The 19,476-nt window shown below is 46.1% G+C and overlaps 1 protein-coding gene across 1 annotated transcript in view; it reads left to right on the forward strand.

The window, feature by feature from the left end:
• The window catches only part of WNT3A (Wnt family member 3A), an 83,176-nt gene extending 66,390 nt beyond the window's left edge, over window positions 1-16,786 (forward strand). The window contains exons 3-4 of the mRNA XM_042888897.1: window positions 12,385-12,650; window positions 15,813-16,786. Coding sequence (XP_042744831.1) covers window positions 12,385-12,650; window positions 15,813-16,292 — 746 coding nt within the window. The 3' untranslated portion in view covers window positions 16,293-16,786. The remainder of the gene's footprint in view (window positions 1-12,384; window positions 12,651-15,812) is intronic.
• Window positions 16,787-19,476: the final 2,690 nt, after the last annotated feature.

Here is a 19,476-nt window from a genome sequence, read left to right on the forward strand (position 1 = left end):
AAGGAAGGAAGGAAGGAAGGAAGGAAGGAAGGAAGGAAGGAAGGAAGCAAAAGGGAAAAGGGAAAAGGGAAAAGGGAAAAAGGGAAAAGGGAAAAGGGAAAAGGGAAAAGGGGAAGGAAAGAAAGAGTTGTCGAAGGTTGCTGGGGAGTGAGCAGTTCCCCTGAAGTTTCTCTAGCACCCAAACCTCCTTCCTTTTTCAACTGAAGCCTGCAAAGCAAAAGCTTCTGCAAGCCGAAAAAAAATTGCTTAATTGCCTCAAATTGATTCTATGGTTTTATTAAGATATTTGCCCAGCTCTATTATGGTTAATTATTTGTATTACAGTAGACTCCAAGGCCCCAAGCAGAGATCAGGGCTCCATTGTGCTGAATACTGTACAAGCACATAATAACAAAATCACTCCTTGCCCCAGATGGCTTACGATTAGATGGAAAGCTGCAGTGGAAACATACCACAGCTGGTGTGAACATCTTCTGGGAGAGGCTGATGTAGATTTCCAAAGCCAAAAGGGAACTTGGAGAGAGCATGGGCTGCTTTCATTGTGCGTGAGCCTGCAGCCCCTCTCTTCTTGCAAGGGAGAATATTGAGCAATGGAAGAACCCTTTCCAGCCAACACTTTATGTTGGAATGGGTGGGGTAGGGGGAATAGAGAACAGCAAAAGTGGAAAAAAAAGGAGTTCCTGTGCATCTCAAAGCTCTGGCCTTGGAAGCCTGGCTGTGGGAGGTTCATGAAAGAGATTGTTTCCCTGGGGATTTCCAGTTACGTTTTGCAGATGCACCAATGCACCACGTTCCCCTGTTTAGGTAAATGCTGAAAATGAAGCACTCAACTCTTCCTCAGCCTTGTGGAGACTCTGCCTGCTGCCACATCCTGCCTCTGCTCCCCAGCCAGAGCGAGAAGTAGCAGCAAAAACCAGAAAGGGGAACCCTGCACTTCTCCTTCCCCTCCACTTGCACACTGGGTGCTGCTCAAAGCTCTGGGTGCAGCTCTGGGCTGTGTAGGAGGCACCTTGCATTGCCCATCACTTGCTTGCACTTTCCCTCTCAGTGCAGGGTTGAAAGGATGCAAAAGACAGCAAACCGTAGGCAAAAATAATAATAACAACAATAATGGGAAAATCTCATTGTTTCTAACACCAAACTCAAGCCTCAAGTGGGAACCCCAGTAGAGATAGCTCAGTGCCTGTGTGTGTGTGTGTGTGTGTCTGTCTGTGTGCAAAACGGCCCGGCAGAATCCCCCAGCTTTAGCCAGGCTTTGAAAAAGATCTGGGTGGTGATTCAAAATCCAGGTTACGACCTGTGACCTTTGGATGAGAAATTGTTGCCATTTAGGATGTGTTAGGAGGTCCATCCTTTTCATCAAATGCGTGTTTCTTCTTGCTGCGGGAGGCAATCACACCGGTATATCATTAACTCGCAGAAAAGGAGGCTGTAAAAGAAGTTGATGGGGGACCTTAGCCCACACCCTGCTGGGGTCTGCTCGGAGCACAATATCCCAGCGACCATGAGATTAAGCTAAAGAGAAAAGTGAAAATGCTTTTCACGATTCACACGCCCTTTAGATTGTTTTATTAAACCATTTGAATAGGGATTTCCCTTTCGGCCGACAACGGGGCCCGGCCAATGCATAGTTCTAGGTTGCTATGACTTAGTTGGTGCTGGCTAATCACAAGTGAGGGCAAATTTCATATAAAATATCTGGGGCCATTGTCAACCTAATGCGGCGTGACAGTGCCAGCACAAAGGGGGATTCATTCACCCCAGCAGGTAATAAGGACGATTTGCCATACCAACCAGGCAGTCTCGAGGGGGGCTGTCAAATACGATCAGAGCAGCAAAATGGAGCCTCGCATTCCATTCTCAGGTGGGCGAAGGCAATCCTTTTGTTGGACCATGTTGCTTCTGATAACAGAATACAATTATTTTTCTTTTCTTGCCCATATCCTATTGACCAGCGGGGCTGTTTTGCATAGCACTCTTTGGGACTTGTCTTTTCTTCTTGCCTTCTTTCGAGGCCAGGAGAGACCCCGGTGATCCCTTTAACCTGGAAGGCGCCGCGGAGAATTTCAGCCTTGTCCTTCCCTGCTCCCTCTCTGCCTTCCCTTTTCATTAAGGACTCAGTCCTGCCACAATGAGCATGGTGTATCTCTGCTAATAACCCCCAATTGGCACACAGCTTCCTTTTGTCTCAAGCCTTCCAGGGACATCAGGCGGATGGGGAGACAAGGGTAATTTGGGGCAGTTTGAGAGACGGTGAGTTTCAGGCCTTGAAACAGAGATGAAATATTCAGAAGACATTTACGGGAGGTGGGGGGGAACCACCGCTGAGCGTTTCACACATGGCCAAGCCAACAGAAAGACAGATAAAACGTGCTTGCATTGAGCAGAGTAGGTAGGGAGACATACATGACAATGATTAGATCGACAGAGAGATTGGGCGATAGAGAAGGAGATAGGGGGATGTTTGCTTTGCGAGCAGCAGACGGGTTACTGATACCAGGCCATCCTGCTGATTTGCTTATCTTGGGGGTCTGCTTACCTGCAGTCACCTGGAGTTATTTTGACAGCAGCTAATTAGCGAGAGCATTCCAGCCCCCGACCCACCCTGCTCTGCTCAGCAGGCAGCGCGCATTGGCCCCGCTCCATGAGCTGGCTCTACCTGTTTGGGAGCACAGGCACTGGGGGTTGCAGCCTCAGTGTGCTGAGTGGAATGATAACCGTAAGCAACCAACAAGAGAAAATAAATAAATAAATAAAAGAACAAATAAAAGCCACTGTTCGCATGCTTTAGAGGAACTCGGCCTTCAGGGTTTTACAAACTGAGTTCATCCAAACCTCATTCCATCCAACGTTCTCTCTTATCCTTGGCAGGAATTGCCCATTTAATAATTTCCCTCCAATGATCTGAATCACGGCTAATCTGATCAAATGTCTTTTTAGGGCCTTTCATCTTCGCAGGGATGTGTTGACACTAGCAGGATGGTTCAGAGGAAACAAGAACTCAATCAGAACTTCGTTCAAAACACAGATGGGACCCAAACCTAACCTTTCCTTTAAGATATGCAAAAGTGTGGTTAGCTTCTTGTTATTATGCTTTGCATTTGCATAAGTCTTTGCATTTTGGGGCCTGATTTTTACGAGGATAAAATAGTCAAACAAACCCTGGAGCTGGATTTTGATGAGAAACAGTGCAGAATCAGCTGGACATGGAGTTGGCATGGCTTCTTGTGGTGAAGGGCAGAGGCTGTGGCATCATGCAGAGCCCAGCGTGGAGCTGTGGGGGAGCTCTGTGGGATCTGTGGGCGTTCTGCACTCTTGGATGCTCTGAAGCCTGCAGTGGGAGAGCTGCATGTATTCCATCCCTTTTGGAGGTTAGACCTAATATTGTTGTTTACCTGCAGCCACCAAACACTGGGATTTTTGCAAAGTAGTCTCCCCTAAGCACAGAGAGAAGCCTGCTTAGGAAATGCACCTAAAGACGAAGGGACCCAAGACAAACCTACACATCACCAAAAGGCAGCAGGTTCGGATTTCAATAGCATGTGGCTCCAAACCATTCAGATCAGTCTGTGCATCTATGCCGAGACTGTCATCTTACAAAGGGCTGGTAGGGGAAAGGACTTGATCCTTGTGTGTCCAGGGATCCTGTACCATAATAGATTCTACTCTCTTGGACTGTCATCCAAGGGATCCCATGCAATCCTGCTCTTCTGGAAAGGATTGATGGAGGTTTGAGTAGTTGTGGACATGTCTTCCCTGTGCAATACAGAGCTACTCTGGAGAGTCCTGGAGGTACAGCCAAGACCTGCAGTACCTATAAGTCCAGATGAGGTGCTTATTAGAAGTAGCCATGGTCTGCACAGCTCAGCACACATGCAGGTTGAGGTACCAACGCTCTCCTGGAATCATAGAATCATAGAATCACCAAGGTTGGAAAAGACCTCCAGGATCATCCAGTCCAACCATCCACCTACCACCAATATTTCCCCACTAATCCATATGCCCTGGAAGGCTCTATGCAAGAGTGACCCAAGCATGAGCATCACTCTTTGTGTAATGAGACATGATGCAGTATAGAGCAAACAGAAAAATTCTCTCTTTTGCCCTTTGCAGGCTGATAGAATACTTAAAGCTCCAGCTATGGGGTGTAAGCTGAACTTTTTGACTATCCTCTATGGATAGCACACCAGATCTGGTCAGTGGTGTGAGTCATTAGAGCACACCATTTGAATGCATCCATGAGTGTTTCTTTATGTTCCGTGATGTATGAATTTAGTGCATTTCTGCAAATAGGGAAACTGAGGCAAGTTACATGGTTGCTCATATCCAGACAGGGACTTCGGTCAATATTTGTAGCCCACTGGGTGATGCAATCATTGGGATCCAACCTTTCTGTAGCCTCCCTAAAGCCCCCAGAGATATCTGAAAATAACTTTGAAAGCTTCCTGCCTGACTGACAGTGTTGTGATTAAATGGAAACCCAGAGCCTGGCACTTGACTACTTGGCATTTAGACTTGGAGGACCACCAAGTACAGAAAAGGAAGCTTTAAGCAAGTTCAAGATCTCAGCTTTGACTTTGGAAACTGCCTTACAGTGAGCACAATTATAGGCAGCATGAATAGAGCATGCACTGCTGAATTTGGGAATGTGCTCTTTGGAATGTTTTGCCCTACCATCAAGAAGCATACCTTGCCCCTTTCTTTCTTGTGATGAGCACATCCAAGGCCACCGCTTGCTCCTCTTCACCTTCCCTAGTGGGTGGAAGGGGAATCTTTAAAAACAACCCACAGCCTTGGCAAAAGGATCCCCTCTCACTGTGCTCAGGGTGTAATTGAGGAGACTCCAGCAGCAGGCCTGGAGATGGTGATGCAGGATGTGTTGAAGTTGGCAAGGCTGTGTTGAGGGGAACATGAACACGGGGACCACTCTTGAGCAGAGCTAAAGGAAGCCTGAAGCTGAGCCAGTTAGCTTCTATAAACTCCTTTTAATTGGTTTATCTGAACTGAAATCTTCTATTGCTACAAGCAGGAGGAATATATCTGAGGCTATGAAAGCCAATATTTTGTTTCCAGCATTCCCACTATTTTCCCTGTGACACCTCTGTGATCCTCCCCCACTTTTACTATGGGAACAACTCTTGTTCCCCTCCAGCACTTGGACACTGGCTCTGCAGCATGGATGAATCTTTCAGACAACATGTGCTATGGGGCTCCCTGTTCCCCACTTTCACCTGGTGCTATGCCAATATTTCATAGTTCTGATTGGCATACCATTTTCTTCTTTGTGAACATAAAAATAAACTGCCTTTAGACACTTTTTATTTCACCTTTCCTCCTCCTTTCCCTGGGGGAAAAATGCATCCAATGATCAGAGGTGTGACCCTTCACTTCTTTCCTCATCAGTTTTTGCAGAAGGGATTGATCTTGTGCAAGGAGCACCGTATGGGGGAAGACTTCATCTCCATGTACTGAATCCTTGGTCCTTGGCTCTGAGGGTTCTGTTGGTTGGTAGGTTTAGCACCAGAGGCTGACTGAGCTGAGGGGACTTGAGTCAAAGAGTAGGCTTCCTAATCCCTCAAAGCTCATATCACAAATTCCTCACCGTCTTTGGACAATTCCTTCCACCTCTGTAGTGTCCATGATGCCTTATCCCAACCATAGTAACTAGGAGGAGCCTGAGCCACTAAGAAAGGCTCTCAGTATAAGAGGTGGGACTGTGCTGACTCCAAATTCCAGAATCTCCAGCCTGCATCCAGTTTTATTTCCAGTTTCTTTGGTTGAGAGTTTTATTTAGATTATTTTTTAATCCAGAGTCAATGTAGTGTCAACTCTTGTGCAAATCCTAGCATGAGAGCTGTGGGTTTGTATTCCCTCAGGCCAGGGAGGGAATTTAAACCCTTTCTCACACTCTCTGGGTGCATGCCCTACCAGACAAATGTTGGAAAGGCTTTACACTTTCAACCCCTCAGAGATGAGTTTTCTGAAACAGGTTGCCTGGGCATCTAAAATAGCTGACGCAACAGTTAGCTTTCTCTTCTGTGTTAGCTTTGAAAAACAAAGCAGAGAGAAAGCAGCGTGCTCCTCCTTGGAGTCCTGTTGAGCAGCTGGGACACTTCCTTCATTTTAACCTGCCTCCTGAATAATTCTTCCAAGATCTCTAAAGAAATTGCTGGAAATTTGAAGTTTGCAGCCACATCGCTGCAGTGCCATTCCTAGGGTAGGCTTGGGAGAATGATCCTCTATTCAAGAGCAGAGACACTAATGATCAACGAGGAGTGTCCAACACTTGGAGACTCTTTCCTTCACTGCTATACATCTCCAGGGGCAATCTGTGACAGTTCTGTTGTTTTCATGATGTTCATACATCACCCAGGCCAAAAAGGTACCGAGTCAGTGTTTCACACTAAGGGCCATGTTTTAAAAGGCATGGCAGCTAAATCCTGGCAAGTAGAATGTTGCTGGCATGGGAGGCTTAGCTCCACAGAGTAGTGTGAGTAGCTGTCCTAGAGACATCAGGGTCCCATATACTGAGGAACTTCCATACTTTCAATAGGAGCACCCTGAAAAGTAGGATGCCGAGTCCCTGCTGCTCATCTCTCTGTTCTCCAGGTTGCTGAGGTCTCCTTCCTTCCTCAGAAGGTGTACAGCCCAGAGCCACCTCAAGCAGGAGACCCCCCTTTCTTTTCTTTCTAAGACTGCACAGATCTCACTGCTTTAAGAAGTCCCCAGTGGAAATAGCAGTTCCTCCCTCTCTAAGAAACATCCTAGCTCTTCCAGCTGTGGTCCAGGGCAGAGAATTTGCAGTTTCAGTTCCCAACATATCTGAGTGTGGGTTATGTGGCCCTCTCACCAGGAGCCTGCTGCTACCTCTATTCAACTGAGCAGAGAGCAAGGAAAGATGTAGGGTGTCAACAGCAGAGAAAATAGGTGCTATGTGCTATGGTACAGAAGTAGTGGACTGTGGATTTTTAAAACAGAAATGAACCATGATATTTGTCCTTCTGCTTCACCAGTCTTTCTTCCCTCACATCTGGAATATCTGTCTGACCTGGGGTTAATCTTTTAGTCACCAAGAGAAAGACTGAGGAAAAATAAGTCACTGTCTGGGCAGCAGAACCTATAAGAGCAGGTTTCGTATGTCAGACAGTCAAAATATTTATGTGGTTATTCATTTGCCTTTCTCATCACACATCTTGATGGAACCTTTGTTCAGCTCCAACGCCTTCTGCCTACGGTTCTGAAGACATCACTAAACTGAGCATTGCAGGCCCCTGGGGAGATAGGCAGGGTTGTTTTCAGGTGTGTGGATAAGGAAGCAGAAGCGCAGGCTGACCAAGTCCCGTAAGAAGGCTGTGCAAAAGCAGGAAATCGAATCTTATATCACATCATCTTCAGAACTTTGAATTCTTATACTAATACTGCCCAACCATATCGTTCTGCATCCTGAAATGATGCTCCTGCTGAGCACAGGGGTGTTCTACATGCACCATTCAGACTCCCAGCCTCACAGAACGGGCTCTTTAGAAAACTATTTCCAGAAATGACAGTGGATTGGTTGGACAGTCAGGTTGGAAAAGACCACTATGATCCCCAAGTCCAACCCCAACCTATCCCACCGTGCCCACTGACCACATCACTCAGTGCCACACCTCCACAGTCCTTAAACACCTCCAGGGATGGTGACCCCACCACCTCCCTGGGCAGCCTGTGCCACTACATCACTGCTCTTTCAGAGAAGTTATTCCTAATATCCAATCTGAACCTCCCCTGGTGCAACTTGAGGCCATGCCCTTCCACATTATTGAGAAGAAGCCAACCCTTGTCTTGCTCCTTTCAGGCAGTTGTAGAGAATGATGGGGTCTCCCCTGAGCCTCCTCTTCTCCAGGCTGAACCATCCCAGTTCCCTCAGCTGCTCCCCATCAAGACTTCTGCTCCAGGCCCTTCACAGCTCCATTACCCTTCTCTGGACACGTTCCAGATCCTCACTGTCTTTCTTGTGGTGAGGTGCCCAGAACTGAAGGCAGTACCAGGGTACCTTAGATCCCCCCCAAGTCAGGGAAATTTGAGAGCAGGAGCAGGCAGGAATTAAACAAGCCAGAGCTATGGTGACCTTGTGCTGCACTGAAAACAAAGTGTTTAAGATGCTCTTAAGCCAGCATCCCCATGAGATATGAGTCCCTAGCAACCTTCCCTTGCCAGATGACTTTCCAGAAGCCCTCTTCAAGTCCTAACGAGATGCTTGTCTCCTGCTACCAGAACCACCCAGAGAGGAATGAGGCGACCTGACCAACATACTGCACTTTCCTGTTATCTTTGCTAAGTCTCTTGCATTTTTATATGGCACCTTAATAACCCCTCATTTCCATTACAAGTGCATGCTTTCCTTCTGCTTATCTGTATCTCTATACACTCCTTCTCCATTCCTGCAGCCACACCGCCTCCAGCTACAACCTGGGGAGCTCTCTGGTGCTCACATAGGGTCATGTCTGCTCGGTAATGGGAGTTCAGTCCCATAACTGGGGAGGTGGCAGGACGTGATTCAGGCGATGGCTCTCCTCCATCTGCGTCAATATTGAACTTGCTGCCTGAAGTTAGGGGCAGGAGAAGTAAACCCAGTGCCCTAATTTCATGCAGTCATTAAAGAGATTGGCTGCAACTTTCTCAAGAGACAAACTCCTAACCTCAGTGCCCGGGGCCAGATTTCAGCTTTGCTCTGCCTGCCTGCATTCCCCAGGTAGTTACCATCAGATACAATGCTATTTGCTTCCTGTTGTGTGCTGTTAAGTGGTGGCTGCACTCCACCCCAGGGGTGGCTGCATTTCAAAAGCAGGGGAGTGATTACGGCATATACAGGCTGTAAAAGGCAGTGGGCTTTTTTTTTCTTTTCTTTTTTTTTTCTTTTTTTCTGGGAAGAGAAGAGCCAAGTATAATTTGGAGCTTCTTAAGGCAAATCCTATCAATACCTTCCCGGAGCTGAAGGCTTTCAGTAAGGGCCAGCAGCAGTGCACAGTTGATGTAATGGACTGGGATTTAGGCAGAGCTGGGTACCTGCAGAAAAAGCTGTGCTCCTGTGCTCCCCTGTTTAGTTGTGCCCAAGCCCTGCAAAAGGCAGTTTTGCAGCCCCTCTGCCAGCATTGCCTGATGCTCTCTGGGTTTTGAAGAGCTCTGCAGCTGCATGCAGGGAAACACCTCTTCTCTGAGCTCATGAATCCCTCCAAAGCCCAGGTAGAATGCAGGACCTGTGGACTCCTAACCCTCCTAACACAGGGCTACTCCTTTCACACACACTCAGGACAAAGCCTTCTGTACAAACACTGTGGCTGCAGCTGCTTTCTTTTCAGTCCTAGCCCAGGGGATTCTCCAAGGCATTTGCAAACATCCTCTTCTGCCAACCTCTTCTCCCATGTAACAGTGATAAGACAAGAGGGGATGGCCTCAAGTTGTGCCAGGGAGGTTCAGGTTGGATATTTGGAAAAACTTCTCAGAAAGAGCAGTGAGGCAGTGGCACAGGCTGCCCAGGGAGGTGGTGGGGTCACCATCCCTGGAGGTGTTTAAGGACCGTGTGGCACTGAGGGATGTAGTCAGCGGGCATGGTGGGATGGGTTGAAGTTGGACTTGGGGATCATAGTGGTCTTTTCCAACCTGAATGATTCTATGATTTTCTGATCATATGAAAAAATTTAGGATTAGTTAGGCTGCAGCTGGAGGCAGCAGAGATGTTTCAGCTATTCTCTGGTCACTGTATCCTCCAACTCTCTGCCAGAGGATAATGGAACTCATCCTAGCAGTTTAACTGACTGGATTCTCTGAGAAGCATTTGCCTTTCACAGACCATGGGACTGGCCATCAATCTCCTTGGAGACACCTTATCAACCTCCCCATGGCAGAGGTTTAGTTTCTGGATCCCTTTTGATCTTAGGCAAGAGCAAAGTGCTGAGTCCTCAGTCCTGTTAGAACTGGACTCACCTGGTCATGCTCTGAAGCCAAGCTTTTGCACAACCAAAGAGCTGCATGGTCACCAGCTTTGGGATCCTTCAGGGTGGAGAGATGCTGAATAGGGATTTTTAAAAATCACATTGTGGAACTGAGTGTTCCTTTGGTTCTGGCTCCCAGGGACTTACTAACCTCATGATGCGCAGCAACGTTGTGTTCCAGGACATTGCTCATACCTTCTGCTTGTAAGTTCATGCACATTATTTGATTTGCCTATTGCTGTGTTTGGTAGTCTTCCCAAAGCAAAGTAGCACTGCACAAGTTCTTGCTTAAGCCTTCAGTCCAGACGAGACTTCTCTGCTAGCGTGCAGGTTTGATTTCTCCCTGAGAACACACTGGTATTTTGGCTTGGCATATTAAACTCTCCTTGTGTTTGTAAAACCTGGAAGCATCTAGAAATTAAAGATTAAGCCAAAATGCCCTGGGAAAGCTCAGATCAGCAAAAAGTGGTGCAGAGAACATTAGGGAGGATTTGTGGAGGTATATCATGAGATGAAGCAAAGCTCGATGAAAGTTGGTGAAGCTGCATCAACTGGAACCTGACCTCCTACCTTCATGGGTCCAGTCATGTTTCAGTACTGTCCTATTCTGATCATTCAACCATTCAAAAGGTTCTTGGTCAATTGGTCTATAGGCAGGAGATGAGCTCGTGTGGTAAAATATACAAGGTTAAAGGACGCAGGTTAGCAGAACCATTGTCTTCTTCAAACTGCCTCAAGGGATTGAGAACAATCTTTTTTTAATGATAAAATGTTATTTTCCTGAAGCCAAAACGCATTGCAGAGGTGTTTTCTGAGGTGTAGTGCTGAACTCCATGGTCATTTCCAGTGAGTGAAGAAACAGAATGAAATGAAAACTGAAAATAAAGCCGATCCTTTGGTACATTCCTATTTTCAAAGCAGTTTGAAAGGTTTTCTTTTCAGTATATTGTGGAAAAAGCACTGGAAACCAGGAAAGCCAGGCCAACGCTGAGCTGCCCTTCTCCTCCCTATGCCATCCATCTCTATCTATGATGAAAGGCTGTGAAGGAAGGTTTCCTCAGAGGTAGTGGAAACTTTTGGCTGATCCCATCCAGCATATGAGGCAATGGACAGAAAAGTAGAGCTCATTCCAGTCCCCTTGGCCAGGAATTTAGTTAGGCAAAGTGAGCAAAGCATTAGGAACCTGGATGATGCCATATGCTGAGCACCGTCTCCAAGGTGGCTTTAGAGTGGAGGGTGGGGTTAATGCTTAGTTAGATAAGGAAGCATCTGTCCATCCTGATATTCACCCACCTTCCAGCCATCAGGAGCTGTCCCAGTGAAGGAACACTGAGTGTTGGTCTCACCATGAAATACAAAGGCTGATGTTAACTGTAGATTTGCATTTTTATGGCCCAAATTATACTCATCAGAAGTCAACACTGAGGCTCTGTGCATGGCTAAGTGATGCGCTGCCTGCAAATTAGTACGTAATATAATTTATATGCCCTGAGATATTTCATTTTTGATTGCTTTTTGTTTTGCCATAGCTCCATCCTAAGAACTTACACAGAATCACAGAATGGCCAGGGTTGGAAGGGACCTCAAGGATCATGAATCTCCAATCCCTGACTACATGCAGGGCCACCAACCTCCCCATTTCATAGCAGCCCAGGCTGCCCAGGGCCCCATCCAACCTGGCCTTGAACACCTCCAGGGATGGACGGGGCATCCACAGCCTCTCTGGGCAGCTGTTCCAGCACCTCACCACTCACATAGCACAGAACTTCCCCCTGACATCCAACCTAGATCTCCCCTCCCTCAACTTCAAACCATTTCCTCTTGTCCTGCTGTCATCTCCCCTTTCCAAGAGCTGACTCCCCTCATGTCTATAGGCTCCCTTGAGGTACTGCAGGCTGCAATGAGGTCATCCCGCAGCCTTCTTTTCTCCAGGCTGAATAAGCCCAGCTCCCTCAGCCTGTCTTCATAGAGGAAGTGCTGCAGTCCCCTGATCATCTTTGTGGCTCTCCTCTGGACTTTCTCCAACAGCTCTCTTTTTTAACTTAGTTAAATTGTGTTTTCTGACCTCAGTGAGCTTGCATCCAGCCTGGTTACTCAGAGAAACTGTGAGTGCCCCATCCCTGGAGGTTCTCAAGGCCAGGTTGGATGGGGCTCTGGGCAGCCTGACCTGGTGAGGGGCAACCCTGCTTATGGCAAAGGAGTGGGAACTGAATGATCTTTAAGATTTTTTCCAACACAAGCCAATCTATGATTCTACAGTTGCCTAGTGTAAGGCAATGTCTTTGCGCCACAGATAAGAGGAGAGTTTCGTGGCTTTCTGCCATGCCCTCAAGCGAAGATGTTCAGCCTTGATCATGGCCACACGTGGTCCTTTTGCAGGCCAATGTTCACCGATTTCTTTCTTTCACAGCTACCAGGGAATCCGCCTTCGTCCATGCCATTGCTTCTGCCGGAGTGGCTTTTGCAGTGACCAGGTCCTGTGCCGAAGGCTCGGCCACCATCTGCGGCTGTGACACTCGTCATAAGGGTTCTCCAGGGGAAGGCTGGAAATGGGGAGGCTGCAGTGAGGACGTGGAGTTTGGGAGCATGGTGTCTCGGGAATTCGCTGATGCCCGAGAGAACAGACCGGATGCTCGGTCAGCCATGAACAGGCACAACAATGAAGCTGGAAGGACCGTAAGGACATTTGTTTTTACCTTTCTTGATCTCCTGTACTGATTTCTTATCTCCAGAGGGAACTAAGAGGAGTAATCAAACATAAATCTGGGCTGCTTTATGTCATGAAGTGGTGATACATGTCCCAAAATTGTTCTTTGCTGGGAGGTGACCAATGTATCCCTGTGCCTGGTCTTAAAGTAAATTCACCCATTCAGATGTAAATGTCTAACTTGGAGTTAATTGTCCATATCACTCCGTAGTAAGTGGATCATGGTGGAATATGAAGTTTTGGATCTTGAAATAGCTCAGTTGGGTGATGCCCTATTTGTACTTGGGTATAGGAAGGAGAGCTGTATGGCCAGAGATGTCTGTACTGTAGACATTTGAAGTTAAGAGAGATGGACCAAAGTTTACGGGCAGGATTCAGCTGGTTAAGCAAAGGCAATTTAGTTTAACCCAAGGAAGATATTCTGAAGCATCCAGTCTGTCCTTGGACTTGTAATGGGAAAGACTGTGGGCCTTCTGGAGGTCCTCTTCTACCTGTGATCTGATGCCTTGGACACTCAAGGAGCTCGGAAATGATATTATGTCCTTGTGTTTTGGCAGCTGAATCCTAATCTGAGTGCAGCAGTCACGCAGAACACATGCATCCAGGCCTTGCTTTAAAAGAACTCAGCTGCCTAAAGTGAGATTTAGGTAGCCAAATGTACAACTGCAGGCCCGTTATTTCATACTACAGACCTATAAAATCTATCTATATCTTAGCTTGTGCCTCAGAAGTCCCCAGCATTTGTACCACTCCGGGCATGTTGTGTAGAAGGGCCCATCCTGGTGGAGAAAGCTGAGTCGATGGTGTCTGTGGAGTGTGATCCTGCAGGAGCTCTTGAAGGGAACCCAATGGCTTGGAGCCTTTTCCCCTGCTATCCCCATCCTGCCCTGTAGACTTGAAGGTCGAGAAAAGCAGGAGAGCATTTTCCACCACCCCTCTTCTCAACAGTGTTCTATTTCCCAAGGAATATTTAAAGGAAAATGAGAGAGAATGTGACTCTGGTGCCTTCAGATTTAACATGGACCATGCCCCAAAGCCAGCTAGTGCGTTTTCACTTCTGCCACTGAAAAAAATATACGAGGGAACTGAAAGTATAAAGTTTTGCCCTTATCACCGTGGCTGACTCATAAACAGTGAATCTTTTTTGTAAGGTGGAAAAGTCCCTATCACAGGACATTCTCTTTTCATCTCAAGAACAGTCCATGAATGCCCAAAGAACATAATTTATGGGAAACAATTTGTGAAATTAAATAGCAAAGCTTTTGCTGATGTGGATCGTTCCACTGCTCTTATGAGATAGCTGCTTTTCTTTCTCATGTAGTAAACTCAAATTAGTTCATCCCTCAGTGGAAGAAAGATACATCACTGCAATCAAAAGAGGTTAATGTGGTCTTTTTCCTTCCGGATAAGCCCTCACACATGCCTAGGAGGATGTATGACTGTGCAGAGCCATAGCAAAGCCAGCACAGTTGTGCAATGCTAGGAAGCCTCTGTTTTGCTAGGATTTTGTGTGAGATCTTCAGGTGGATGCTGTCTAACCTCTGTGGAGTTATTCCACCTCACACCATAAGACAGCTGGTCTGAAAGATGGAGTACAATCTATCAAGATAAAGAAATACCACCTGAAACAGAACTTGTCTGCAAGACAAATACAATGCGGTTTCCTCAAGCCCTGACCCAAATTATCCCAGGTAACCCAAGGCACTGTGCATTCCTGGGATAGGTGATGAGATACAGAGGGCTGTGGGGAAGCTGGGTAGGCTGAAAAGGAGGGATTTAAAGTGAGAATCTCAGAAAAAGATGCGCTGTGACCAAAATCCCTATGATCTCAGGTCTGGAGAGGTCTTACGAGTGTCAGTTTTGGCACTGATTTGCCTCTGGATCTTCTACAGATTTCAACCATTCTGAACATCTGAAATCCTCTGCTTTATGGAATGGTGTTTGTCATTCTCACCATGCCAGCACCCATGCGTAGCTGTTCCAACCCTCCATGCTCAAGTGGTTTGAGCTAAGCTTGAGCCCATAGGCAGTGTTTCATATTAGTTCCCATATGAGTTCAAACCCTACCACCAGGCCAGCAGCTTTGATTAAGTTCAGCATGATTACACGGACCAAACGTTTTGTGGTTCTCTCTCATTGCTAATTACAACCTCTTTTGTGGCATATGATACTCTGTAAATAACACAGGAAAGCACCTGGTGAACATCAAGGTGCTGAATCATGGCAAATCTCTTGGACTCAGGCTGCCACTCGTCTGTTCACGTACCCAGAAATTTGCTGATCAGTCTGAAAGTGCAGATTATCAAGTGAGTTGCATAAGGCTGAGAATACCTGAGGGCAGCATCAATAGAAACCTCTGGACTAATTTTATGAGTGGTGAGGGCAACCAATGATCAATAATCTCCCTCCCATATATTCTAGGACAGTGCTTTATGTTGAAATGTGAGCTTTTCAAATTCAGAAGTTGAGCTCCTATTTTATTTTTTTTTTCTTCTAAATGGCCTTAAGAAAATCGTATTTGCTTGAAAATAAATGATGCATTAGCTTTCAGGTTTCTGAACACAGCCACCAGTAAAGCTGGAAGCTTGTTTGATGAAGCAAACATGAAAACATACGTAATAAATGGAGTTATGGTCTGGATGTTTAGGACATTTCTCATTCCTTTGATTTCCAAATGGAATAGCAGTATATTTCACTCCTGAATGCATTGTTTTAGTAGGTTTCTCCATTCTTTGCTTTTCTGCATGTCCAAATCATGTCCTTGGGTGACAACACTGAAATATTCATATATGAACACAGGTAGGAAAATGTTAATGTATACGAAATCACTTCAACCCGTACTGAAAGCAATCGATAGGTGTTTAAAATTGAGGTGAGAATCTGAGATAGCTACTGAAAATAACAAGTTGTGAATGTTTTGTTTGCCTCAGTACCTTAGCAGCGCTCTGACTGAGGGAAAAAGATGATTCTTGTTCACAAGGTGCAAATGTATCTATGGAAACACTTACAGCTTTAGATATGTAGGATTCTATGATTCTAAATGCTGGCTGAATTGGAAAATGCAGTATGTGTTTCGATGGCAGGCTAATGTCTTCCCTCTTCTTTGCTTTTTCTCGTCTTCTCTTTTCCAGTCTATTATAGAACTCATGCATCTGAAGTGCAAATGTCACGGCCTCTCGGGCAGCTGTGAAGTGAAGACCTGCTGGTGGTCTCAGCCTGACTTCAGGGTCATCGGGGATTACCTGAAGGACAAATACGACAGCGCTTCGGAAATGGTGGTGGAAAAACACCGGGAATCCCGTGGTTGGGTCGAGACCCTGCGGCCCAAATACAACTTCTTCAAGGCTCCGACTGAGAAGGACCTGGTTTACTATGAGAACTCACCCAACTTTTGTGAGCCCAACCCTGAGACAGGTTCCTTCGGGACTCGTGACAGGATCTGTAACGTCACTTCCCATGGGATTGACGGCTGTGACCTTTTGTGCTGCGGCCGCGGGCACAACACGAGGACTGAGAAACGGAAAGAGAAGTGCCACTGTATCTTCCACTGGTGCTGCTACGTCCGCTGCCAGGAATGCATACGAGTCTACGATGTCCACACGTGCAAGTAAAGCAGGCAAGCCCCTTTGAAGGGCTCCAAGAGGAGAAACAGATTCGAGCCTACTTCCTTTGAGGTTGGAGACAAGAGAGAAGTCTACTTTTTTGATAATAAAAGAATTTAAAAAAAAAAAAAAAATTAAAGGCTAAAAACTGGTTGGATAGAATAGGTCTAATGACTTCTGGGCTATCCTGAGGTTCATCTGGCGGTCACACAAGTTACGCCGCAATGATGCATCCCGCAGGAGACAGTGGCTTTTTAGCTGGCCAGCAACGCAGAGCTGGAAAGAAGAGCATCAGCAAAAGCATGGATTGGCTCTGCCTCTCGCCCACCCGAAGTGATTTGTGTGATTAAGTGTCCTTTGAAAGACTTGCATCTTCCTAGATATCTCCTTTTCCCTCAGCCAGAGAAAGGCTGTGTTGGACACCAGCACTAAGCTTTCTGAGATCTATCTACATACTCAAACGGCCAGACTCTGTGCATAAGAGCAACAACAACAACAGCAAAAGAAATAAAAGCAGATAAGTTAATGATGTAAAAAAAAAAAAAGGAATGAAATTCTCCTTTACTTTTGCCCTGGAACCAGAGAAGTCTAGAAATATATGATAGAGCTGTAGAGTGGGCAGGCTCTTTGCGTGAACTTTTTAGCATAGTAGCTTCTGCCAAATTTGACATAGGATGCAGTGGCACCTACACAGAGGGAGGGAGGGAGAAGGCGAAGGAAAGGGAGAGAGAACTGCCAGTGGTTTCCTGCAAATGCCTTGTTGGTGCACAAGGTGACGTGCTTGGTACAGAAAAGTTCAGAACCTGGTATGTGAAGGGAAGAGGACTCCGTGTGTGCATTGAAAAGGAGATGGTCCCACAGGAGATGGTGGGGCGTGTTGTTCCACCTGTGTCCCAGTACGAGGCTCAGCCAATGAGTTTTCATTGTGGACATGGTGCAGGGCTATTCTCCTTGGGATGAACTCTTGCTGCTGGGAAGAGGACATCTGGCTCCTCAGCATCCTGGCTTGCTCCAGAAGAGGAGGAAAGGGAAAATGTTTATTTCTCCCACGCCATCACCAAGAGTGGAAAGTGCACTTAGTCCATCCACTCTCCGCACCTCATGCAGGCTTCCCCTGGGCAGTTAGCAAAACCCTTAGACCACAAATGTGTCAGGAATTTGACTCTGAATGACAATTTGTCACCTGTGCATTTACATGACAGTGACCCAAACTTCATCCCCAAAGCTGGAGCAGTTTCAGCCTCTCCCCAAATTTGGTTCCTCACCTACTTTCTACAGCCATTCCCATCTCTAAAAGTGGCACAGATTAAGATGTATGGAATCCAGACTCCGAATCAGGTCAGAGTTTGGACACAGAGCCAAATCTCTACTGTGCAGTGTTGCCCCATCTCTGCTGAACACTTCCAACTCCCCTTCTATACATGTTACTCTACTTTTAATTTCATATTGCTAGGTACAGAAAGAGCTCTCACTTCTGATGCAAGCATCAAGGCTTCCTTAAACCATGTGGGTATTGGGCCAAACTCTCAGCCCATTGCCTTGGTATTTACAACACCAGAGTTATTCCTGTTCATTACTGGCATAAACGAGTACTGAATCAAACATGGAGTTGTAGTCTGTTTAACTTCTAATGTGCTTGCCCAGTGTCCTCTTTGTATTACTCATACCTTGAGTTCCTATCTTTGGAAAAAGACCAAGGATTGACATTTTTTCTTTCCTATCAATCCAGGGAGTGAAATGAGTTGTGATTCATCTCCCAGTGAATCACAGGAGTCTTTTCATGGACAGCAAAGCAATGTAATTATGACTGTTGGCTAGTTCAGCCCTGGAAGTTTATGTAGAGAAACCAGAGTGCTTTTCTCTCCCAGAATGTCAGCTTATTCCCAGAACTGAGAGAATATGCAGAAGAGATAGGGAATGAACAGAGCTTAATCAGAAAACAGGAAGAAATGAGGCCTCCAAGGGTTGTCTCTGAGTCAAGGCATCTCCTGAGACTACTCCTAGGCTGGTGCAGTTTGTGCATCACTGTATGTCTCAGGGCTGTGCCCAAGGACACAAGCAAGTTCTGTGTATTGGTGGAAGCACTTCTATTGGTGCACTGCAAAATAGCTGCAATGAAATGAGAGGAGATATACAGGAGAGAAGGAAGGAAAGATCAAAAGAGAGAAGGAAAGAAATGGAAAGAGAAACAACTGATCTGTACATGTGAACACTGCATACAGTGGATGGCCACACATCATCTGGTAGAAAGCAACAGATGACTAAAAATTGAGAAAAAGATGAACCAATGGATGGATAGATGCCTGATTTTTATAGAACAGTCAAGTGGAAAAGAAAAATCTGATCGTTATAGCAAATAGAAAAGAAGGCCATTGCAGGGGGGCATTGCCACAGTAACAAATATTCAGACACAAACTGTCAGGAAAGAAAACTCTGGGAAGGCACTGATGAACTGTAAAGATGGGATAAGGGAAGATAAGTCTGATTTATTTAATATAATGCAGTGCTAGCAGTCTCAGCAAGAGATGTTAGACATCTCCTGCCAGAGACTTCTATCCAAACAGTAAGAATGCAAATTGCTGCAGGTGATGTTCGGTGTCAAACCATTGGCTTCAGTAGGATCACACCCACAACCAAATTTACCCTAATATCTTTAAGCAAGGTGCTTTCACATTCCTTCTTGTACACCATGCCAGTGAAGGAATGGGTCAAAGGATATGGCTTCTTTGCATGGGAGTTGGATTCTGACCCCATGCCATCCTCAGCATGCTAACATTCACAGTTCCTGCATTTGCACTGGAATCAAGCTCAACATCACTAGTGGGTGGAGCTCTTTGGGAAGCATGGGGAAAAAAATAGACGTCTGCTGAGCAAATGCCTCTTAATGGTGAAGAAACAGCTTTTCGACTGCAGTAGTGGGATCTATTTCTATGTCTGTGTCAAAGTCAAGCATCTACTCTAAACTATTTGTCTAATTTTCTACTAGGATCAATGGAAAGACACAAACAAGTGCAGAAAGTGATTCATCATGGGCTAGGATGGTATCGAAGCTGGGTTTGGTAAATTGCCCTCTGGATGTACCTCTGTCTTTCCACTGACCTGAGCTGATGAGCTCATACAAGATGATGAACTTTCAGACTGAGTACAGTCTGATGATGTGAAGTCCACCATGAGTCAAAGAGGTGAAGCTACA

This window comes from Lagopus leucura, unplaced genomic scaffold, assembly GCF_019238085.1.
Source record: "Lagopus leucura isolate 7727_CA_CO unplaced genomic scaffold, USGS_WTPT01 Super-Scaffold_100157, whole genome shotgun sequence".
In the NCBI taxonomy this organism is placed as follows: domain Eukaryota; kingdom Metazoa; phylum Chordata; class Aves; order Galliformes; family Phasianidae; genus Lagopus; species Lagopus leucura.